A 25,616-nucleotide genomic window follows, 5' to 3' on the forward strand; every position below is an offset into this window, starting at 1 on the left:
TAGGCAACAATTTGCTCTGTCCTTGAGAGTTACCTGGGTGATAGGTAAAATGCTGGGGTTGGCTTCTTTTTCTTTTCCCATTGATGACATAGAAATTCACCTTCACAGCTGTGCGAATGTGCTTGTTACGGTACTCTGGTATTTCTACAAAAAGCATGCTCTGAAACAACAAAAGGTGACAATGTAGGATCAGTAACTGAAGCTGACAGGAGATTTTGTGCGCATCTCCCCTCTTACATATTCAGGCATAAAGGAAGAAAAACCTTGCTACTCATCACTATAAAGTAGGGTACAAGAAGAAGGAAGGAAAAAAAGGCAGATGGTGAAAGACTTGAAGATTTTTGGTACTATAAAGCTGGTTTCTATGTACTGTATCCTCTCTTGTACTTCATGTTGTCCTGAACTTGGAGAAAGAAGTCTCAGCTACAAATAAAACACACAAGAATGGAGATAAAAGTGGGAGCACTGTTAATCATACTATGCTTGATGAACAAGTCTGTATTGCTGAGGTCTCTCTTCTTGTTAGAATAAACTTCATTATTCTATAGGCTTTTTACTTATACACAGAGAGATCCTGCTTCCATGGAAATTAACAGTGAGTCTCCCATTCTCTTCCGCAAGGGCAGGCATGGCCCATGGCAATGTAACTGCTAGCTCCTAAATACACTGAACAACTACAGTAAGGTCCCATTAAGCAAAGTGAACAAAGAAGCTCATTCCCTTGAAAGATTAGTGTTCATTTTAAATACTATAGTCCAAATCCTGTCCTGCAAAGTACAGAGCACCCAAGACTTCCATGCAGGCAAAAGGAAGTCAGGACAGCCAGCATCCTGCAGAGGACTGGGCTGATACAATAGAGTCTTCTGCAAGAACACAAAATCTAGCAGTTATTCAATTTGCTGTGGGTTACTGCTAAATGAATAGTTTCTTTTTGCAATACATTTACTGCTGAAGCTTTTGACATTTGTTCACCACAGCAATAAGATAGCTGCTCTTTCTGCTTTTGAGAAGCTCTTTGAAAACTACTCCCTGAATACAACTTGCTGTCTGAGAAGCTCAAGGAGAGGACATCCAATGTTTTGCATACTTACAGGCTGGCTCTTATCTTTGTCCACTGTTGCCTCCATTTCCCAGATCTGCTGCCCATCTAGAAGAATATTACAATATTAACCTCACTGCACTTTCATTAAATCATAAAGCTTGACTTTAAAAAAGGAAACAAATTAAGGGCATCAAGTTAGCAAAGCTCTTGAAATGGACTTAATTTCAAGCACCTTCCCAGTCCTAACTAATAGCATTTAATTTAAATACATCACTGAACACTTCTTTTGCCAAGAAAAAGCTTACATACATATTAAAATTAAATATTTATGTAGAAATTAGCCAAACCAAGGAATGAAATACTTAGCACAGGTGCAACATCTGCTTTTTACCAGACTTTACTTCAGCCAGCTTGACTGATGGAGGGCATCAGAAGGTCAGATAACTTGTTAATGGTACCATTTGGTCAGCAACTCAGCAAACTATCTGCTATTTTAAGCTAAGACCACATGGCTCCCCACCAGTGTGTAAGTGGTGGAATGGGTAAGGAGGTGAAGGAAGGATTAGCTAAAAATCCAGATCTTTTACGGGATGCATAGATGGAAGCAAATAAAGTGCGTTACTTCAGGGCTGACTTTTAGAGGTGCTGCACAGTGAAATTGCTCTGAATTCTCACAGGAGTATAGTTTTTTCCCAGAAGTAGTTCAACAGGGACATATCCTTATGGGTAATTGGGAAACCTGCTATAGGGTGCTTGTTGTGTGCGCCTTCTTACTATGTATGCTTTTATACGTGCAATAAGAAACATCAGCACATGATAACGAGCAGTACATCTCCTCTGATCAAGGAACATGCCCATCTCCAACAGTGAATCCATGCCTCAGCACTGCCACCACTGCGGGCTGTGACAGAGTGCCATCAGCCCTCCTAAAGTCACTACGTTCACTGTACTCAGTATAAAAGCACCTCATTGCATGTGTGACTCTACCACTGAACCACTGGGAGTCTTTCTGCTCTTAATTACATCCATGCAGCTTGTCTCCATTCTGAGTTACACATAACTGTATTTATAGAGGAAAATAAAATTTGATCCTCTTGTATGGAATACAACCCAAGTAACCCCATGCTATAACAGTATATCAGTATTGACAGGGTGTTTGTACAGAGATCGGGTACTTCATCTGGCTACAAATACTTCTTATATCTACTGTCACCTATACTTCCAGAAACATCCTTCAGCAATGCCTTCCTTACTGCTTTTTTTCTCTATATATAGGTTTTAATCTCTAGCCCTTTGATTTTTATATTCCACTGAGCCTTTTAGCCAAGAAATTTGCAGAATAAAAATACTGATGGGGAAAAACCCTTGCCTCATACCTTTCTGAAAGCTTGGTTTTAAAATGAATAGGGGACACATATCTAAACGAACCAATGTGACTTGAAATACTGCAGCCGCAAAAGCTGGTGTTTGCTTTAGAGAGGAGGAGGCAGCTCCTGGGTGCATTTCTGTGGGGGATCCCCAGACTGCACACCCAGTACAGGGGGAGAAGTCTCCTAAAACCAGTCCTTCTCACAGGACTTTGTATTTTTCCCAATTCTTGGAAATTCTGCAAGAGCTGCTTTTGTCCTCAGTTATTTAAGTACTTCTGCTTCTGGCGAAAAGGGAAATGAAAAAGTATTTTTAAATGCATTTTGCATTTTTTCTGTTGTTTTCCTCTTTGTTCTCCACTCCACACAGACAATGAACTGACAGATGTGCTCAGCTCCCTAGGGTGCCTCTTCCTAACAGGGATCAAGATGCCCCAGCTCCACATCCCTTCAGCCCTGGGATCCCTCCTGATGTGCCCACTGCCTCCCGAGCACCCCACACCTTAGACACCTCTGCTATGTTCTGGGCCCCAAATACACACAAGGAAGTCATCTGCCTGAAGCCATCACCAACAGCGAGCCCCTTCCTCCCTTAGGATAACTCAGCTCCCCAGGGTGTTTGGGCAGGGTGCCTGGCTTGTGGTGGGGCAGAAGTGGGCACACAGCACTGGCTGGGCCTCCTCACCCCCAATCCAGCCTGCTGGGAACGTGGAGGCAACTGAGGAATAGTTGGAAGTTTGGCTCCATTCATCAGCTACCTGGGACGAAAAACCTCACAAGGAGAGAGCGCCTGAGCCTCCAACACCTCACATCTCTACTACTGCCACAGCATTCCAGTGCAGGAAGGACAAGCCAAATAATTCTGCCTTCTCTTTCCTTAAGTGCTTCAAGTTTCCCACCGTCAGTCAGCTGTCTTTTCTACACTAACACGTGGATTAGTGACAGACTGCCAGAGCAGAGATTGCCTAACCAAGCTGTGCAGACAGAGCCAGCAAGAAGATGTGCTGTTTAGCTCTCGCATCCCAAAGGACCGCTGTGCAAAGGAATGGAGAATACTTGTTCAACAATAAGTATTCACTCTGGCCATGGCTCTGGACTGTTGAAGGTTAAATCTATACCTCTATTGATGCAGTGAACTCTTCACCGTTGTTGAAAAGGTAAACATAGAATCATTTAGGTTGCAAAGGACCTGTAAGATCACTGAGTCCAACTGTTAACCCAGCACTGCCCAGGTGACCAGTAAACCATGTCCTAAGCATCACATCTACAAGTCTTTTAAATACCTACAGGGATGGTGACTCTACCATTTCCCTGGGCAGCCTATTCCAGTGCTTGACAACACTTTCAGAACACATCGGAGAAGGGGGAAGCCAGCAAATACTGGGTGTTTAATCCAGCAAATACTAAATACATTGTCTGATGACAAGGCATTAAATACTTAATGGAGAGATTCCTCTTCTAGGTGACCTTTGTGAAAAGAAACCATCATAATGTGTGTTAAGGAACTTCCCCATATCCCCAAAATAACCCCAAAAGATGATTTTGGAAAAGAGGAGGGAAAAGGAAACAAAATAACATGTCATAAAATAAGAGCTCTGATAGATATACACATCAGGACCTGTCTAAGCAATGCAATATGAAGATGTCCTGACAACAAGGACAGCCAAGCAGGAATATTTGACACTGGTTTTCCTCCAGACAGAATGTTTTCATCTTTGTTTCTGTACTGCTAAATTCAAACAGTCTGTGCAGATACAACAGCACTAACTTCACAAAGAAGGTAGAAATCAAAAGGAATTGTTGGTCCAAAATGCATGAAATAAAGGACAGTCATCTGCTGTATTCAAGAGGCCTGTGAAGCAGATGCGGCCACAATCACAGTGGATTTGATTTAGCAACAGAGCCACTGAAATTGCACTAAAAGCTAATGAAGCCAACCATAAAAATCAAATGTTGTTTAGACTCGGTCCAAAGTCTGTGGGGATTAAGAGTACAAATGAAAATAAGCCCAAACAAACAAGAAATAAATGTATTTAGGGTTATCACTCTAACGATGATAGATGCTTGTTTGGATATATTCATGCTCATGGCAGCTAAACAGGTTTCTAACAAATTTGTCAGCAGCAGCAATCCCTGTTGTTTAAGCACGAAAGCCCTGTTGAATATAGCCACTCTGCAGCTCACTCCCTGACCTTTATGCTTAAATATCCTGATGTGGCTCCATCTGTCTCACTGACTCACTTTAGCTCAAGACAATCATATTCGCTTTTCCTTTAACCCCTCTTGATACAGACATTACGGTGAGCTTCAGGCAGAAGGATAAGGGAGGCTGTGAATAAAATCAAAAATACAACTGTGTTCAGAAATCTATTTTAACCTATCCTTTTTGCTGGTAATGAAATAATTTGATTATGCACAGTCAGAGTTAATAGAGAACAGGAGGAATAAACTGCAAAGTTTAAGCCCATTTGTGGGACAATTCAAAGAAATTTTGAACAGAGAAAACTTGTACCAAGCTGTCAACACAATTATCATCTTTAGAATGTGCATAAATTAGATTTTGGTTGGTTGGTTTTTTTTAACAGGAAGAAATTAAAGTGGATGTTTCAAGAAAGCCATCAAGAAAAATGGGATTTTTATTGTAAGGATATGCTAAAAATCATAATGCTAATATGATGGTAGAGAACAGCCCCCCAGTACATGTGTCACAACTTGGGTATATTAAAGTAGGCCTTTTTCTCCAGTGCCAGTGCTGCAACCCAGATGGTGCTTAAACACTAGAGATGCATTTTGCTTTGAACAGGAGGTTGTGCTCAACAACCTCCTCCTGAGGTCCCTTCCCAGCCTTCACTACCCTGTAATTCTGTCATGCCACAAGTGGGACAAATGCCTGGTCCCCTCCTTGCTTGCAAACCAAGAAGATTAAGCCCCAACTTGACTAATAATTTAATCTAAAGCCTACAAGGCCAGAAAGCTGTTTATTGCATATAATTAAACCTGCTTCAAAGTGGAGACGTAAGAGAACTGCAGAAAAGGAACAGCATCATTTCTGCTGAAGTACAGTAAAAGTGTGAGCATGGAGAAGCAGAGAACGTGCACTGTACAACTCACATCCAGCACTGGGCTGTCCTGACAGTGATACACGCCAGCCAGAGCACTGCAGGGATGTTCCATTACATGTGTGGATCACATGGGAACTTAGTGCCAGGTCCTCGTGTGTGGTGTGTCTCAAATTCTACCTCCGCTATGGGGAATTCAATCCGTGCCTCTGAAAAGAGTAGTAGCTCCACTAAAGACGATAAAATATTTTTGGATTTAGACCCTGAGGTCTTACCAGCCATGGCTGCCTCATGAAATATTTTTACTGTTGTGGTTCCCTGCTCATTTAATGGTTTGTCTTAGTTGGCAAGTCTTTAACACCACAGGTCAGTGAAATGTTCAGGAAATAGAGATTTTTGTGCTGCTTCAGGACTATGAGACTTAGCATTAAACCCTGATGAGAGATCTGATTGTGTCAGCACTCTTTGGAGGAATGAATGAGTTGTTGGAAGAAAGTAATTCTACCCTCCCTAACTCAAACTGTGATCATACCAAAAGTCTTGCTTCAAACTTTGGAGAAAATCAAAACGTCAGTCTGCATTAGGAACGTTTTGGGTGATTCTCTGCAGCCCCTTATAGGGCTTTTTTTAATTAGCCAATTAAAGGTTTTCTGAACCAGTTACAGCCTTTACACATTATTCATGGTCCCTTAGTCATGACTTTGGGGTCAGTAACTAGCAGAGAAACAAACTTACTACTTTATTTGAACAAGCATGACTGATGGACTGAGAGGTTCAGGAAATTTTCTTTGCAGTTCTCTCCAGTTGAAGACTAAGCATACAATTGTGCCAATTCTGTATGTGATTCTGTGCCTGGATGTGATTTTATGCTTGAAAATATGCATTGCTTTTCAGTCAAGCATTACACAAATTACTTAATGAACAACCTGTTACCTTTTTCCCAGGCAGCAAACCACACTAGTTCACCAAAGAAACTGAGCCTGGTAGTTAGTGGGACAGCTGCTCTGACAACACATTTCTGCCGAGTTCCCTTTGGGCTTGCAATGAACTGTCCCTATTCACAGTGTTTCCTGGAAGGACTTCCAAAAAACCACGGTAATTATCTCTGTCAGCTTTTATCAGCAGATAATAGCATCTCTGGAAAACAGTCAAGGGTTTTTAAAACCACCCCAAGAACAAAGTAAACAACAATGAATGCTTTCCAGCAGAACAGGCACCACTTCTGGGATGTGGAAACCTGATGGGTAGGGGAATGCTCACACAGTCTCTGCTGCTGTTTTCAGGGACAAAGTTTGATTTCAGTGGGAAGTTACTGTGCTTCATTGTCACTGCAAGGCTGCTCAGCATCTAGTCCTAAGCGGTTGTGTCTTCCTAAGTATTTACTTCAAACCTTACAGCAAACACAGCATGAATGAAAGAATTTAAAACTCAGAAAAGCAGAGCTATTGAGTTTTTCACTAAGCTTGACGTCCATGGATTTCTTTTTCTTTCTCAAACAAGACTGCCCACTGCAGCTAATAAAGCTCTGTTTATGGTGAGCAGAAGCCAGTGCCTTCATTTCACTGCGGACACAAGTTTGAGTCACCAAGGCCAAAGATACAAGTCAAGGTCTGGGAGGTAAAAGGCCAATGGATTAGTCATCCACTACCCAGCCCAGCCCCAAATCTGACATTTTGCACAGTGAGAACAAGTCTAGAGGAGATTTCTCCCCATCTATTGTTGAGGAATCCAATTCACACTAAAAGAAAACATAAACACAGTAGTTGAGTAGTGAAGCAGCAGGGGCAGTCTGTCATTCCACAGCTCTTCCAAATGATTCCTTATGCCAATTCATCAAAATAGATGGGTTGTTTTTGCAAGATTATACGTGTGTTTGTGTGTGTGTGTGTGTGTATAAATTCTTAAACAAAAGCTCCTCTCAAAATAAAACCACTGGGAACCTCCATGTAATAAAATGAGTCACACCAGGATGCGATGACTAAGTGGGAGAACAGGGAATTCCACTCCCCATGCCAGCTTTCTACATGATCAATTTTCTGTCAACAGGTGATGGGAGCTTGTCTCTCTGCCTTTTGTTTATTCCAAGAGTTATTATTTTTTAATATTCCCTTTAAACAATTAAGAGTCCAAGTTGAATAATCAGGACCAGGCATGCTTCCACGAGGCGCCCCCATAGTAAACAGTGAGCCAGGGAATCCAGGCCAGTAGTGGCTGCCTGTGTTAATAAGGATTTACCAGCTGTAAAATTCCAAAATCTTGTGTCATACGGGGAAACCTTCCAAAACACTGGATTCCACCCTGTCTCACTGAGTCCCTAACAGCTATGGCAACTCCATTTCTGCAGCCACACACTTTTGCATTTTTGTGTGTGTGATCCTTAGATTTTTTCCTGTTTTGCAGTGTTTTTTCTGGGATCCCCCGTTTAATGTCAGACAATTGCCCCATGGGACTACAAGAACACCTGCGGCAGACAGCACACTTCAGCCATGGGATAAACCTGGGGGCACAAAGGTTTGCTGGGTTTTCAGCAGTTATAATAGCAAGGAAAAGCAGAAGTTATCCGATTTACCCTGGAACTTTGTCATTTGCACAGCAGAAAAGGGCAAACTCTAATCCTCTTGATTAATATTTGTTACTCTTCAGTGTTCACAAACAGAGGGTTTTGCTGAGACACCTTCCTCTTTTGCTTAGGAAGAACAAACAAAAACTCAGAGAGAATAAAACCTCTCTGACTGCCCCAGTTCTGACATCTTTTTGCAAACAGAACTACCAAGCAGGCCCTGTACTGCAGCCGCTTTACTTTGGTGCACTGCAAGGCACAAGGAGGGAAGATTAACCTGGAAAGTGATCACCTTTAGCTAATGCAAAAATCAGGTGGGCCTCCTGACAGTGATAGCTGTAATTTATCCCCTGGTTCATCCTGTTGCTGTCCAGTTTTACAGTGGAGAAGACACGCATCCAGCTTGAAAGGCTGGACTCCAGCCAAAGACTGCCTGGAGCAGAGAAAACTAAATTACCAAGAAAATAGCAAGATAGCAAATTTATTTCATATACTTTCTGTAGAGCAAAAAAACTGAATTGCAAACAAATTGAATCACTTAGGATTACAGTACCACTCCTACTTTTGCTAACTCTGTAACTATTCCCAACTATGTTTTTTAATTTATCCTTTACCCTTAAAAGAAACACACAATAGCTTCTTTTCCCCAGATGCTGAGCTTTTGTCTCAGGTTAAAATGCCTTAAAAAACTACACTGCAAGGCATGTTCAGCAGTAGACTGCATCTGTGACTCAGTTATGATCCTAGTTTTAAGATATGTCCCATTCCTCTAGTCCTCCATAACTTAACCATAGAATCATAGAATTGATGGAAAGGACGTTAAGATCATCCAGTTCCAACCCCCTGCCATGGGCAGGGACATCTTACACTAAACCATGTCACCCAAGACTCTGTCCAACCTGGCCCTGAACACTGCCACAGGTGAAGCATTCACAACTTCCTTGGACAACCTGTGCCAGTGCCTCACCACCCTCACAGTAAAGAATTTCCTCCTTATATCTAACCTGAACTTCTCCTGTTTAAGTTTTAACCCATTACCCCTTGTCCTATCACTACAGTCCCTGATGAAGAGTCCCTCTCCAGCGTCCTTGTAGGCCTCCTTCAGATACTGGAAAGCTGCTATGAGGTCTCCAAGCAGCCTTCTATTTCAGTTCTTTAATTTAGGAAATTAGTGAGGGAACTGGAGCTTGAACTAAATATTTGAAGTTTGCTATCTGACTGGGGTCAAATGGCAAACATCTTTGGGATGGATCTGGGAAAAAAAAAAGTTTTTACTGTTTTTTGGTATCTCTTTTATCCTTGCCTGAGAAAACTGCATCATTAATTTTGCATCATTAAGTTCAAAGAGAGAATTGTTGAAAACAGTTTGCTATTTTTTGCATTCCCTGGGAATTTTTTGATCATTCATGAAACTGTTAGATTACTAACAGGCTTTAAGTTCCCTCTTTGGGGCACAGTGAGAAATTTCAGACTTGACACAGCAGAAAAGGGGAACATTGCTGTGGTCTGTCTTAACAATTTCCTTTCACATATCCCACAAAGGACCTCAAATACTATGCTTTGGGCCCCTCACTACAAGACTTTCAGGTGCTGGAGCATCTTTTCTAGGAGCTATGATTTGCTTTTAAGTTTTGCAGGAGAGGTACAAGAAGACTGATAGCATCACTGGGTCCAACTTATTGGGCTTTATAAATAAGACTTTTTCTAGAAAGCGGAAATTCCAAAACCAGAAAGCACTGGTGTGTTTATTTGCTAGCTTGTGGTGCAGCAGGAACATTGAAAAGTGCAAACTTGAGAGCTAAATCTCTCTGAAGCCTGCTTGTTTGCTTCTAAAAGAGAAAGTAGTACGTTTCAAAGACATGAAATGATTTGCTCAGAGTTAAAATAAAGCATATCTGCAATTAGAGATGTACAGAAGTGCTGGAAATCAGAGAGACACTGTGAAGTAATACAGCTATCATCAGAATAGTTATCATTAGTGTTGTTCTAGTGATAGGCAAGCCAGTGCAAAGAATGCAAATGAATATAGTGGGATACTGCAGGTACATGTGGCCATGGGTGCTTCTGAGCACGTGAGCCACTATACTTAGCACAGCTGGATGTGCAATGACAGTCCATCTCCTACAGCAATTCCCAACAGACAGCAACACACAAAAAGAAGCAGAGTCCCCAGCTTCAAAGAGGTTTGGCAAAGGCTGGACACCTGATGCACACCTCAAGCAGCACGATAACTGCTCCTGCTGTGCATGAAGGATGAATGCTACTGCCCAACCTGGAGCAACAAACTCTACAAATCATATTTCAGGTATGTTAGTAAAGCTGCCATGTATTCCAAAGGGGGTACAGGATGGAGCAAGAAGGGGTACAAGATGAAATGACAGGGTGGGAAGAGGAAAGGCTTCTGCTTGTGGTATCCTGGCACAGGCTTTGTGGTTCATTTCTAGGGCACAGAGGCAAGTGCCTCATTTAGACATGGCATTCTGGGCACCATGCAGATGAAAACCTCAACTCATTACCAAGACACTGAACACAATGGTCCTGATCTTGCCCTGTGGTGGGCTCTCCTGAAACCAGTGGACACTCAAGTATGTCCAAGCTCACTTGCCCTAGCTATCAGCACCCTAGGAAATCACTACCACAAAAAGACCACCTAGGTGAGAGACATGCAGAAACTCACAAGAAAAAGAAACTACAAGTCCATTGCTTGAATCTAGAGCTGATCAGATTTATTTTTGTCACACTTTGAGTGTCCATTCTTTAGAGGCCTTGACAGCTGCATCAGTTCAAAGGGCACAGAGAGCACCACCTCCTCTCTTCACACCGTATGGCTGAATTGAAAGATTTATGGTAGATCTTCTCCAAAGATGTACACTTTCTGTTTGGGTTGCTCCTCCACCACCCACATTGTCCTAGCGATGATTCATGATGTCCATGTGGCCACCATAAGAGTTTGGCAGAGGAAAGCACAGTCCAGTTGCACTTTTCTCCAAGAGAAACATGAGACTCCTCTATCACTTACAGCACAGCAGCAGTAACCAGTACACAAATGGGAGTAAACACAATGCAACCACCAACAGCTGACTTGCAAATTATTACATGACAATTAAAACAAAAGGGGGAATTCCAAACCTTTTCTTTTTTTAACTACATTGTAAGATCTGGGCCCCAACCAAACACTAACACCCTTGACCTTTAACGTATTCCAAATCCTTGATTTTTCAAACTCTCTCATCCAGATTAAAATTAAAAGAATACATGCACTTCAATATTTTCTGTTTGTACAATCCAATCTAGTTGCTTCCCCTATTTCTATTTAGCTGGGCTCGCTTATGTGTTTCTGAGTTCAGACCTTAAAACTGCTCCAGCCAAACTCTGCTTTGTGTGCTGGACGGACTGTATTGAATTCACGAGTTCTCCTGGCTTACAGCAGCTACAAGTTACAATCGTTCAGCAGGAAGAGATAACCTTAAAGAGAACTCAAAACTATAATGCTTGCATGTTGGTAAATTTTATCATTGAGAAAATGAACTCTATTTATGCATCAGCATTTCACATGCAAGTACTTTATCCCCTTGCTCACAACTGAGCACTGAGCTCCAGCCCCTTCAGCTCGCTTCCTGCTGCCATTTCCTGTCACAAGCCTAAAATGAGAGACTTTCTCAGACTTCTCATTGGCAAGCTCATTGCAGTAATTTGTAGTACATGTAATACAAGACAGTTATTTTTATAATGACATCCCAGGACAATCTGGGGAATATTTGTTTTCCAGGTATTTCTAGGGGAAAATATACCTATCTATAGAAGCATGTTGTATTTTGGTCACATATGAACACTTCTACATTTCTCTGTGTTGCTAGTACGTGAAGAATTGCCTACAAGATCCACAGGAAACTGAAACAGGTTTTGAGCATCTGCCTGAGGGATAAAACTTAATTTACAATTGTGAGGCCCAACAGCAGTTTCCTCTGTTTTGCTGACTGCTGCCACCTCAGCACCTGCTTCATTGCAGACACTGACCCAGACCCCGGGGTTCAAGCTGCACCCAGGTTCTGGAGTCTGTGAAACAACTAACAGGAGAGTATCTCACTGCACAAAGACACCTGCACAAAAGTTTTCTGGGGAAAAGAGTCTTGCTTCTCTCTCTTTAAACACCTGACAAACAAGTCAAGGAGCATTGTGGAGTAGAGCATACCAAAAGCTATTAGATGGTTATCATGCTCTCACCCTTGTGTGATTACCAGCAGAGCTAAAACTGGTGGCAGAAGTGGGAAATCAAGTACCACTTGCTAACACAGATAAAGCTTGTGCGCTGTTAAAATGCAACTCAAAGAAAACCATGCGAGCTTGGGGCATCTTCCTGCCTTCGCGAAGGTGCAACTGCTTCACAGGCTCCCCAGGGCCGTGTCACGCTCTGGAAGAGGGCGCAACAATGGCAGTGTGACACTAGCGAGGCACTATCCACCCACCGGGATGTTTACTGTGGCTTGCTTTGCTTTTGAGCAGCTTATCGGTGCTTTTTGCAAGGTGCTGTGCAGCCTGGATCTGCAGCGAGCGAGCTCCCCGAGGCGAGTGCAGGATCCACCTCCTCCTTCCACCCAGTGACATTTCTCCTTGTCACATCGGGCTGATGAAACGGGGCCTTTTGTTCCGTGTTCATGCAGCCTCATGCAATGACAACGAAGCATGGCCTTGGTAGTGATAATTAAAATGGTCTGCAATGTACAGTGAGGCAACCTGAAAGTTGCAGGTGCTTAAGACCGTAATTTTCATGCAAGCCTGGGACTCTCATTAACCTTGGACAACCCAAGTACAAAGGCTTATTTCTCTATCTGCTGCAGCCAGAGTCTGATCAGCCCCTGCACAATTTGCATATCCAGCTCAGCTTCTTAACCTTCCTCACCTTAAGATATACCTATTCAAGAAAGCAATCTTCACTTAAAAGCCCCTCAGAGTGTATCTGTAAGAGGTATCGCTGCAGCATAACACAGTGCGTGTATACACAGAGGATTAGCTTGCCTTCAGCAGGGTCCCCAGATAACCCACTGCAAACTACACAGACTTCTGATTCAGAGCAAAGATTTGACTCTGGGCCTCCCATGTTGTGAATTCCTCTCTGCCAGTCATTTATTCAAAGTCCAGCAGACTGAGACTGCCTGCAGAGACCGAAGGGTGGTGGGGAAGCCGGATATGGAACACCAGCATGCAAATCCCTGCTCCAGACTGGGCACTGCCGCTGGGATAAGGCATGGCTCTCCGCTACCAGGAGGTAAAAAAAGAACAACAAAAATGTAGTTTCCCCAGCAGTGAAGAAAAGCTTTAGATTTAGTGTGGAAAATATTGTTGTTCTTTTTACTTTCTAACATCTATTCCAGCCAGAGCCTTCTCTGCTCTTATATGGAAACATCCAAAACACCCTGCCCCTGTTTCCTCGAAATGGCATTAAAAGCTACCTCCTTTTAGTGTATCATCTCCTTTAGTTACTGCAAAACATTCTTGGGACAGGTACTGTCATGGGCTGCCAAGCATGTTCCCATGCACCTTCATGATTCACTGACATTGACGGAACAGTGGCAGCACAGTGGGAAGGAATTAATACACGGGCTTAAAAGGAAATACAGGGTGCCAAGAAAATTGCTCTGACTGCACAGGCTCATTGAACCTCCACAATTCAGAGGCCCAGAGCCTTTCATTCTCGCTGTAAAATAGCATGGCTTGCTGGTGGTGTGGGAAGAAACAGGGACCCACAACTTGATTCCTCCTGCCCCACCCCATGTCACCAGCTGATGTCCACATATGTTGATTTTTGGATCAATTCTTACTTTTTGCCAAAGGCATTACCCTATAAATCATACAGCTGCTGTTCACGTGGGCAATGCAATTTTTTTAATCCCTTGCAAGTCATGAGATCGATCACTGAAGCTGCCTCTACCTCAGTTTACTGACAAAAAAACCTTAGGAGCAACATGACTTTTTAATAGCACAAAGGGAACACAACGTCTACATAAAACAGGCTGATGCCTTTTGTACTGCAGAGTCCCTTGTCTCACTGGAATCAACAGGAGTAAAGGATGGCAGAGCCCAGCACTTCATATTTGCAAAGTGCTTTTTGGATCCCTGGACATTGTTATTATCCTTGCAGAGCACAGTATTTAGAATACAAAAATCAAGCCTAATGAAGGGTAAGTTAAACAAGTCCAGACCATTTACAAAGAAACAATGTCCTTTAGCAAAAGCCTTCGAAAATCCAATAAAATACACATACTGCCTAGTGAGCTGAAATGAAATGCCTGCATGCATATGATATTACAAACAATTCAGCTCTGAAAAAACAGGTAACTTCAGCAGAATGGATTTGTTTGTTCCTCCTGTATACAAGAGGACCTGGATTTCTGCTGCCCACCTTAACCATTAGATCATGCTAAGTATTTTTTCTGGGGTCAGTTACTCTTTTAGTTAGAGATCAAGTAATGTTCATTATAGTATGCCATTATGAAAACACAACATACAGAGCTCAGGAAAGGCAGTAAAGGTGATGCTAGGCAACTAAATAACTCCTGGTAACCATTCTTTATTCCTATTATTTATTTACATTCATCCAACACCAGTGAGGGCTTGGAACCATCATGTACTGGCTCTCTGCAAGTCAAGCAAATAAGTAGACTCATATGAAAGGGAAAAAGAGAGAGAATCTACAGTCTGCCACTCATTTCCCCTTTATGATTGCTCAAGAGCTTGCAAGGTTACCTGAAAACTTTGGCAAAACATGTTTTAAAAGAAGCAGCTCTACTGGGAAAAAAGCAGCACTAGGCTGTAACAGGAGGCCTTTGGCCTTTCTCTTTGAATTGGTTTTGTTTTGCTACAGTCTGAGCCTCTATAAAAATACCTGAAAATACCATGGAAGATGAAGTGATGTGTTCGTGTATCTCAGTATGTGTACAAAAATAATTTCACTTTGATAATACACATTACGTACATTTTCCACCACAGATATCTAAATGGAAGAAAACACAGTCTTTGCCTGGAGTTCACATCAATAAAAAATATTAACTCCAGTTATGATTTCTGCAGCACCATTCACTAAACATGAGACTGAACAAGCACAGAGAAACATGCAATGGTCATTTAATTTCTTTGATAACATATCCTGTTCCTGCTGATTCCCAGTGTCTGTATTCTTGTGAACCCATAAGACAAATACTTGCTCCCAGGTCTAATTTTACTCACATGGTTAGGTCAAGTGATTTGGTCTTACTTACACGAACCTGAATGGGACTACTCACTCAAGTAGAGTTACTCATGAGCACAAACCTTAGGATGAGACCATGGGACGCATCAGCACTACAGATTTTCCTTATCCTACTAGGGAAAGTTAGGAAAAAACCCTGCCTTACCTGATGTTTTTTCTGTGAACACCACCTTGGACTCTGCTGTGAAATTCTGTCCGGTCAGGATCATCTGTTGTCCTCCATAAACGAGGCAGCTATCAATATCTTGCCTTTCAACCATTGGAAGTTCATGAGCAGACCTTTGGGCTGTGGATAAATTGCAGACATGAATGAAACCAACTTCGTTTTACCAGGACTTTCCAAATCTTCCCAGAACTATCCACAGATCGATCTTGTCATCGTTACCATCCACTGACTGCCAAAGCAGCTTCTCCAGGGTGCTAAATTTAGGTTTGAGAGGGAAAAATAAACTTACTCAAGGCATTTTATTTGGAAACATTCAGGAGCTGGCTGCAGCGTTTCAGCTGTGCTGGCCTTACTCCTTGTCCTTGAGAAAGGACAGCTTGGATGAATGAGCTGGAACTTGCCCATGTCTGTTTCCAAATAAATGGCCAAATTTTCAAGTGCAGGCACACTGCAGCCCTGGAGCCCAAAAATTCCACCTGCAGAGAGGATTCCACTGAATAACACTGAATTCCTTCAGAAAAAAAGTAAAAATAAACCTTTTCTACAAAAGTCCACTGCCTCCTACAGAGCAGGGACTACCCTCGGCCTGGAACAGCATGTTTGCCAACAAAATCACTGTCTCCATGTGCAGGCATCGAGCCTTGTGCACACAACAAGAGGGGCAATCACAAAGCTGTATTTGCAAGCAGAAGGGGTCACATCAGGACTGCTGCAGCCAGGGCTTTTCAAGCATGTTATGCAGAGGCCTGAACATCTGGGGAGCAGGGCCTGTGCTGCAGACTGAGTATCATTATAAAAGGCAACGAAAGAAAAGGTAGGGTGGAAGCCAGATAGGCATGTATGTGATCAAGGTTGTCTGGTGTCTTTACTGTTCTTGGCCACAAACTTGAAGTGTGATTTCACCAAGTTATTCTCTATTTCCCCAGCCAAAAAACCAGGATAGCACCATCTCTCCACCTTCTCATCCCATTAAAACAGCCATCTGCATGGTCAGAGAAACAAAGTCCTGTTTCACCATCCCTGCAAGCCCATTTCCAACTGTTTGCTAAGAAGGCGCAGGAGAAGATGAAAGTGAAGATGCGAGAATTGCTCCCTGCAATGCAGACAGCTGGAAGATATCACAAGCTTCCTAGTGACGAGACCAGGTGGGCAGCAGTTTGGGTCTGGTGAGCTGTGAGTTCATGACCTGCACTCAAACTCCTCCAGATTCATCCACCCCAACTGGAAAAGCCTCTGGAGGATGCCGCTCATCGATTTAACAGCTGCCTTGGCTGCATTTTAACTTTCTCTGACAAAGAGCCTGCTCCCAAGAGAGACTCTGAGCCCTTGTGTCTTCCCTTTGCTGAACACCGTTGGCTGCTGAGCCAAAAAGAATTAAGCGCTATCCTATGTGTTAGCTCTCCACTTGCACACAGACAAGGCTGTGCTTTCTGTGACCTGGGCCCAGCACTGGTTTACTGCTGTGCAACCTTCAGAAGGCCAAAAACCCAGCAGGTCTTGGCCACAGTGAGAGCTGTACAAATTCTCTCACCATATGAAGAAAATGCTAGCGTATATGGTAGGAAAACACAAGCATTAAAGCTGTCAGACAGGTGTCTGTAGAAGTGGGGAGCAACTCTTCTAGCACGGACAAGCTCAGGTGAACTCCTTCTGCCAGTCGTGATATGGAAATATTGCTCTTGTTAAAAATATCGATAATTTGATATTTGTAACTTTCTTGTGACATTTGAGAGGCAGTTTTAAAGATCTATTTAAGACAACCTTATGACTCATTGTTTCCTTCAAATACAAAACAGCAGCTGGGCTAAGATACTGACAATTAAGAATATATATTCAGATTATTTTCACAGAAGCTGCTAATTTCTTTCACATGGACTCTGATTAATTCCTTTCCCTAAATCCTCAAATTTTTGATGAGTTCGTAATTGGATTTATCACAAAGAGAGATTTGTAACCTCAAAAGTTTAAGATTAAATAACAATAATCAAAACCATGTCTACAACAGTCAAGAGAAAATGTATTTAAGCTTTGCCCCGGACACTGTTTATTCCTACTCAGTCCCCAAATTTCACTTCCAAAGCATCCCAAATCATCAAAATTCCAGGTTAATTTATGTCTCCTTCAGATTTCAGTGTCTTAATAGAGAGCTTTATGCTGACATCCCACAGATCAGTGGTTCTCAAGGTTTCTTCAGGATGAGGAAGGACAAATTTTAGCCTGGAAATAACCGTCTGACTCATCTTAATTACTTTTGGATCTCGGCAAGTTGGAAATGACTGCTGAAGACCAAGCCTCTGTCCAACTTCCATAGAGCACAGTGTTTGTGTATGCTGCGACCTACCAGGGAGCCAGGAGGACAGCCGGTTCACTGGGAACATGCATCCCAGCTCTTAGGAAATGCCAAATACCCTTCTGTGCCCCTCAGCCAAGCTGGGGCAGCCTCAGCAGCGCTGCCTGGAAGCCTGCGATGGGCAGAAGTGTTCTGTGGGTTCCCTGGTGCGGCTCCAGACTTCTACAGCCCCATGGCCAGCAGCTTGGCTACAGCACAAGCAGGCTACGGGCATCTCCAAAACTGCTTCTGCCGTGACACAAATTTGGTTGTGCTTGTGGATGTCAAAAACCCACGTGTGCTTTACATGTGCTGCAGAATAATACCATTTGGAAGTGCTTCAGCTGAGTTTCTCAATGCAGGTATCATGCTAAAGGGAAAGATGGGAGACACTCGGGTACCTACTGAGCACCAGGTTTTCTTCGCCCATTTTACGTGCAATCTTCTCCCACTAGGCAGTTTGCAAACCCTTTCCTCAAAAATAAAAACCCACTTTTCATTTTCCAAGATCTTTTTTTATTTACCCAGGCCTACAAGAAGGTTTCACCCTATTTCTACCAGTAAAAAGGCTCAAAGTTCAACACAGAGTTGCCTCAATAGGATTACTTTTTTTGCCCTCTGCAAGAAATATTAATTGCCAATAAATCCCCTTCCTCTAAGACTCATGATGGGTGGACTGCATGCAGTAATTTCACACTACTCCTTCTCTTCCCCCAGGGGTTGGCACTTCATAAAGTGACCTATAGCTACTGGAGTTTATGAGCATTGAATAAACAAAACCCTGTTGATTTAACCAGTTGGGGTGTTTACTTTCAATGGCAACAGTTACTGACATAAGGCAGCAAAGCAAATGCTATAGAAATACTCACACTTGGCCTGAAGCAGTGTGTCAGCCTATTAACAGGGGACATTATTCTTCTATTTTATTTGACTGTCTGCAAATCAAGATGTCATGGATACATGGTGCCAAGAAATACAATGCATGCAGCGACACAAGAGAAGAAAGGGAGCTGCTGTCTCAGAGCACTGCCCACCTCCAACGACCCTCAACCCGAGATGGAAGCAGCCCCTTGCCCTGTTGCCCCTGCTCACATCACCCAGCCACTGCCCACAGCCCACCCAGGCTCACCTTAACCCAAAGGTTAAGCCTCTGTCCCCTTTCGCTGTGCCAGCACGTGGGGGAAAAGTTAAGATGGCCTAAACTTCTGAGTCAGCAGGCTGAACTCTTCACATGGGACACACAAACCTATAGGCTGACTGCAAAGAAGCATGCTACAGCAGGGTGAAGGTGTTTCTTGCTTCCCACCTGCCTGCAGCATCCATAACTGCTCCTTTTTTCAGCAGAGACTGTTTGGCTTCTAGGGAAAAGAAGGGATGTCTTGAAACAACTGATTACCTGGATAAGTCTGTTGCAGCTCCACATCTGCCCCAGGACAGTGTTATCCATTGCTGCTACCAGGTTCCAAGTGACAACCTCAGTTGTATTCCCTAATGTACTCCTTAGGTAATCGCAGCTCCACCTGAGAGCCCCTTTTCCCCCGTGCTGCCCAGCTCTCCCCGTCAGAGCTCCTCCTGCACATGTCTCCTGGGACGAGCAGTTCTAGCCCTGCCTGAGCAGTGTGCTTCTTTCTACGTGCCTGGAGGGCTTCCAGGCACTGCCTTGTCTTGCCCGAAAGCTGACTCGTTTTATGAGGAGTCTTAGCTGAAGCTAAATGTCTCTTAACAGCCTCCAGAGATGAACCGTCTCGGCAATCTCTCTCCCCACATGTGCAATAAGAACGATGCATCAGGTAATGCAGGCAAAGCAAAAACACTGACATGATCTTCCTCTCGGGAGGAACAGGCTTGTGAACTCTGCACTGTCTGACCAACACTTCCAGAGCAGAGATACTCTACAGCCTCCATCTATCAGTGCACTATCTCAGTGCCACCTTGTGCAGAGCAGCTTAAAGCCTCCATGCAAACCTCTGTGTAAAGAGAAGCCAAAGAATAGCTGCCAGAATGAAATATGCTCCACACAGTCTTTCTGACAGCTGCAACACTGAATCCAGAGCTTACCTGTTATCCCCATAGCTGACCAGAGTTCAGGAGAGAACTTACCCTGGGCGATCACAAGGAGAACCGAGGCTCACCTGCAGCTCAGTGGGATCAAAGCTAGCATCACCTCTTATGACCTCAAACTGCCATCACAAGCCAAGTAAACCCAAAAACGTGGCTACCTAAAAGAGGTGCAGTCTTGCACCCCAGTGCAGCGGTCTCCCCAGGCCACATGCCCAGGTCCCTCTTTGGACCCCCCCTGCCCTTACACTGCCCAGGGCAGCCCCAGCTCATCCCAGCTTGCTGGAAGCCCTCAAGCCATGACTCACCACTCCTGACTTGTCTTTCCAAACCCCCAAAGGCTCTTGGCTCCAGCCACTGATTTCTGTTGGATCTGGGAAGAGCAGATAGAGCTGGATGTCTACTGCTAACACCATCTCCCCCCTAAAAGCAATAGCAGAGGTGTAATTTGTAGTGGGATTAATTCTTCCACCTCAGTGCAAACCTGGATGAGCCAAAGTAAATATTTCATTCCTCCTGTCACACCATGTTTCATTACCACAACATGCCTGCCTGGGGTAGGATGGATAGGAGAAGAACTCCTGTGCCCAATGCTTATCCAACACATTAATGCCCTGAGAGACTTTGATCCTGTTCATCACATGCAGAAGTACCCTGAGCTCTCCTGTGGGAGGAGAGGCAAAGGCTGGGGAGCTGCAGTAAGAGAGCCAGGGGAGAACCGAGGACAGAAGACATCTCCAGCAGGCAGACAGATATTGGTAATGCACCCTTGAGGGCAGGAATCTTCTAATCAGAGGGATGGGATGATTTACCTCCTGGTTGGCACATGGGGCAGTGGAATGCTTAGGTGAGAATCAAGTAAATAAAGCAACCCTTGTGATTAGATGGGGAACCTTGAAAACCTAAAGCTATGAAAAGAAGAACCCAGGATGAATGGCAACAGTTTCCAATTTGTTGCCAGCAAGACTTATCCAGCAGTTTGTGTAGAGCCATCCAAGAAAAAAAGCACAAAAAACAGAGGGCTTTTCTCCATCTCTCTCTGCACAGAATTTAGGATGTCCTTGCAGAGGAGGAGTGACAACCATTGATGGCAGCAGTGTCAGATAACTATGATACTTTCTATGAACTGCAGCCAGCTCACCAAACCGGCGTGTGATTAATGACAGGAAAACCATGGCCTCGGTTCACTTCTCTGTCAATCATCTCTGTGGGTACGCACAGCATTTCCCCTTAATCCCTTGCAGAGGAGATCTGATGAGCTTCAGTTATGCTCAGAAATCCATGCTCTGCGTATTACGCTGGGGTGCTTGGTTTTACCAAGTGTGGTACTGCAAAGACAAGAAGTAAACAGGAGCTCATCCTCATAGCAAGGCTTGCAGCCTGCAAAAGGGCAGGCATTTTCCTTCTGTCTGACTCAGACCGTCCAGACTGAAATATTTTGGGTGCACATTAAAAGTGGCACATGTTGTCAGAATTAGCTTTCAAATTCTGTGCTGTAAGAGAGAATATTTTCACTTTAGGAAAAGCACCGGGTTTTGGGTCAGCTGTATTTAGGGCAAACTCTGTGACTGCCTGGCAGTTGAAATGAAGGAGGCAAAAGAAATTCCTTTAATTCAGCTGGAAACCATTCTACTCACATAATAATCATGGTTATGATTAAACTTGCAAATGGGTCTCTCGCAAGTGCAAAGAGACCATTCGTTTCTATTTTTTTGTCTCAATAAACTAGGGCTCCTTCTCGCCTGCCATTGTATTCCAACCAGCACAGCTCCCAGCCAAGGAAAAGCACTCGCTGGTTTGCCAAGACAACATTCTTCTACATGACTAGCTCTTTCCTCTGTAGTTATTAATGTTTCACATATCATAGAGTCAGATTGTCTAATATTATGGGAAAACCTACTAGAAGGAGAGAAAAATAAAGGAAACTTCCAGGGAAATTGATTAAAGGGAAATAAGATATTTGACCCAATTTAGTGGAACAAAATATGGTCAATAATAGAAACTATTTAAATTCCTCAGATGGACACACAGTTCTTTAGCAATGAGGTTTGTTTGTTTTGTTTTTTTAACACCTTGGGATTCTATTATAAGAACAAGATTTTAGACTCCATCTCTCGTGCCAAGTGCAACTGTTTGCATTTTACGGGATTTATGAGCACAGCCTGCTATCAGCAAACATAGCTTACACAAAACAAAGGAAGAGTTAACCAGGATCCATTAGAATAAAAGCCATCACAGAGTGTGGATGACAACTCCTAAGCCTTAAACCCACATCTCACAGACACTCACATAAAGCAGTTTTTGGTTGCTGACAGCATGGAGTAAACCAAGCTACCTTCCTGGTGCTTAAGTGGCTACTCTGAACTCCCTTCAACACTGCTCCTTCTGTGCTACATGGATGCTTCAGCTGAGGAGTAGAAACACTCTCCTCCTCTGGAGAAACAGAAACTCCAGAGAATCACTCACTGAGAAATGCGTTTCAGGTCATAGTGTAAATCAGAGCAAATTAATAGTTACAGAAATTTCCTTAATGGTTCGAAAGCAATGATCAGGTCTGCAAACAGCAAACCCCTCCTTGTGCGATTTGCTAAGTGGCTGATTGTTATTAGGGCTGCATTTGAAGGTATTTGAATACATGTGATTTCAACACCTTCTGTGATAGCAGCTCTGTGATAGCCCTGCCTGGCCCAGCAAGAGCTCATCTAACACAAGCTGGCTTATGCCTAAAGCCCAGCCCCGCACGACTGCACTGTGACTAATAGCACCAAGGTGTGCAGAGAAGCAACACGCTGCTGCACACACCCATCAGCTCTGGATCCCAGGGACATCTCACACAGTGCCTATAGGGCTTGCTGCCGTTTCAGCATGGAGCAACACCCAGGAGAAGGGATTCTTCTCACTTTTCCAGCACCACATCTGCCAGAGGGTGGCTTTTTGTCCCTAACTAATAGACGACCTGTTGCTACAATGATAAAGGCTTTCAAATGCCTTTGCCTCCTCAGTGGCTTTAGAACAAATCAACAGGCAACAGGAGAAAAAAGCTGCGAGCTGCTGAATGTGCAGGCTTGTCTGGATATGAGGTCCCTTTTAAGGCATAACTGATGGTTTAATAACATATCACCTCCTTGGTCCTCCCACACAGCTGCCTGGGGAGGAACTGGCTCCGGATGATGCTTTGAACCTGTGAAATCCCCTCCTAAAACCTGTCAAGTGCTGAATGTGACACAGATGAGGTGGAACCAAATCGCCCTGTGAAAAGCAGATACTTCACAGTTCTTGCTTCATTGCAGCTAATGATCTGCTGACACCAGTGGGAGTTTTTAGCCAGGATCAGCTTCTGCTGAGGAGAGCATTCAGATATTCTGTTGGTAGCAACAGTGCTCTCAGGGGAGCCCCACTGGTAGGGAAATGGCCAGTTATCTTAAATCTGCTACTTACTAGGGCTTTCCCAGAGGGATATTATTAACAACTACCAGACAGGAGAGATCTTATGGGACAGTCCCTGAGGATAAGGGATTCCCACGTGGCCAAAAGGAAAAGCAAACAAAGGCAAAAAAAAGAGAATCCCAGCAGCACACAAAGGTGGGAAGCGGGACACAAGGAGAAAGCCCCTTCTTGGCAGAGCACGTGAATTTACCTGAGTCTGAGCTCCGCCACATGTGCAGACTGTCTGGAAGAAACTGAGATTATCATCTCTAGGGTGACTTAGCCTGCATTACTAATGCTGGCTGAACCAACTGATGTTTTTAACCAACTTCCCAGAACCGGGCTGAGATCAGGAAGTCATACTGAAATGCAAAAATGTGGCTAAATATGCAACATACACACTAAATGGAAGCAGCTTATTACTCCAGATCACTTTATACTCTGCTTCCATGAGCTCAGAAATGAACAGTCCTTAACTTACCTCTCCAAACTGCCACTATATCCAGTACCATACAAATAAAACTGTTTTTTTTTTAACTTGGGGAACAAACACTTTTTTGTTGTGGGAGCTTTGCTGTCCTCTGTGCAACCAACATTTTCATATTTTAATTACAAAAAACAGAAAACCAAGCCACTTATCCTGGTATCTCCACACTTGGCTCTTCTTTATGCCCCTGAGACTCATCAAAGCAAACGCATCTCAGAATAAACACCTGGACATCTTAACCAAGCCACCGCAAATAGCAGTCATTGCACAGCAAATGAGGTGTGCACATACAGTTCAGAAAAATGTGATCTTATTCTGTAAACCATGACCAGATTTCTGCTTGAATAATCTTTGGTGAAGGGCGCAAATAGCAAGCGCAGTTGTGGAAGGGTCTTAGAAATGCCCGGCTAACTCATATTTGGGGTGTGATCTGCAGGGGTCCCTGCATGAGCCAGGGACCATCCACCCTCTGCTCTGGGCTTGTGCCACTTTCCTGTATGTCTGAGTTACACCTTGAGTTTCCCCACCCAAGTAGCTCCCCATTTCAGGCAGGAATGGGCTGTTTCCACTCAGAAAAGAAACTGAGGGAGAGACCAGGTGATCCTTTGCCACAATTGCCTTCCCATCCACAGAAGCTGCAGCTTACTGTTTCCTTTAGCAAATGGGCCTTTGTTTCAGCAGGGACACGTTTGGGGTGGAGGCCGCTATTGTTTAAGCCATCTGGTCCCATACAGGATCGTAACTGTTTCCTATGGAGAAAGGTGGTGGCTACTCCCACTCCTTTCCCCATCACAGTGCCCAGAGACTTCACTCAGCTGCTAAAATGGTCCAATAGTATCTTCTCAAACACTGCCAAAAGATCATACATATCCACCATCCTCTCCTTAGCCTTGCCTTGTTTTATTCATTTATACTGATTTTTAAAAAGCTGCCATCAGTAACTCACTAACCACAATTTCTCTCAATTTCCCATCCAAAATTGGCTCCCCTCGTATTCTAAGCAGTTATTTAGGTAAAGCTGCATCTCAATAAATAGAACTCACACATGAGAAACTCTTCAATGACTTTCTTCACATGACTTACAGCAAGACAGGTTCTGCTAAAGGGGTGAGTCATTTAGCAAAGGTAGAGGAAAACTGTTCATTGTGTATTTGTGAAATCCCCAAACCGCTGAAAATTTGCCATTTACCAACAAAAAGCATCACAGGATGCACATGAACCAGCAAGGCGGGTAGAGCCCTTCCAGAAATGACTGCAACACAGGTGGCACCTTATCAGAGGCCTCTTTCTCAGGATCCTGTACATTGAAATGAGTGGGAGGTGCAGGTTTCTCACCTTACACACTGATAGGATTTGCTCCTCAAATCAAACCTCAGGGTTTCTTTTATCCCTCAGGGGAATACCAGAACAACCCAGGCTTTCCCTGCTTCAGCTGCAGTCTCCTGAGCTGTACACCCCTTAGCACCGACATCTACACAAAACAATAACCAGGATGCTCTTGAGCCTCTACATCAAACTTGTTTCTCCATTTCAGTTGCATTCCTGCCACAGCTCACATCAAAGGTCACTCCTTCCGCAGGCAGGACTGGCCACAGTGCTGGGATCTGGCCCAGGTTTGAATTCAAAGCCCTCAACCACCTGCCAGCTTGCAGATAACAAGTTCTGGCTGTGCCTCCACTCAAAGTGAATCCCCTCCCAGGAAGGCAGACAGCTTGCATGCTCATACACAAACAAGGGGAATGCATATATGCCCCTGTATGCATACTCACACTGGCTCCCTGCTCCCAGAGAAGAGCCGCTAGCCAGCAACACAAACTCTGCAAAGCCCCAAAGTCCCTTGTCGTCCTCACAAATTATAAGCATCATGAAGAGCCAC

At 43.8% G+C, this 25,616-nt stretch overlaps 1 protein-coding gene across 6 annotated transcripts in view; it reads right to left on the reverse strand.

Annotated features, from left to right (window-relative positions):
• The window catches only part of NFATC2 (nuclear factor of activated T cells 2), an 85,419-nt gene that overhangs the window by 30,375 nt on the left and 29,428 nt on the right, over positions 1 to 25,616 (reverse strand). For all 6 annotated transcript variants that reach the window (XM_061442093.1, XM_061442094.1, XM_061442092.1 and 3 more), the window contains exons 6-8: positions 15,420 to 15,560; positions 1,092 to 1,147; positions 34 to 160 (exon numbers count right to left, since the gene is read on the reverse strand). In XM_061442093.1, the coding sequence (XP_061298077.1) occupies positions 34 to 160; positions 1,092 to 1,147; positions 15,420 to 15,560 (324 nt within the window). The remainder of the gene's footprint in view (positions 1 to 33; positions 161 to 1,091; positions 1,148 to 15,419; positions 15,561 to 25,616) is intronic.

Source organism: Pezoporus flaviventris, unplaced genomic scaffold (genome assembly GCF_033815535.1).
Source record: "Pezoporus flaviventris isolate CSIRO_AGI_PZ_B2104156 unplaced genomic scaffold, CSIRO_AGI_Pfla_v1 ptg000213l, whole genome shotgun sequence".
In the NCBI taxonomy this organism is placed as follows: Eukaryota; Metazoa; Chordata; class Aves; order Psittaciformes; family Psittacidae; genus Pezoporus; species Pezoporus flaviventris.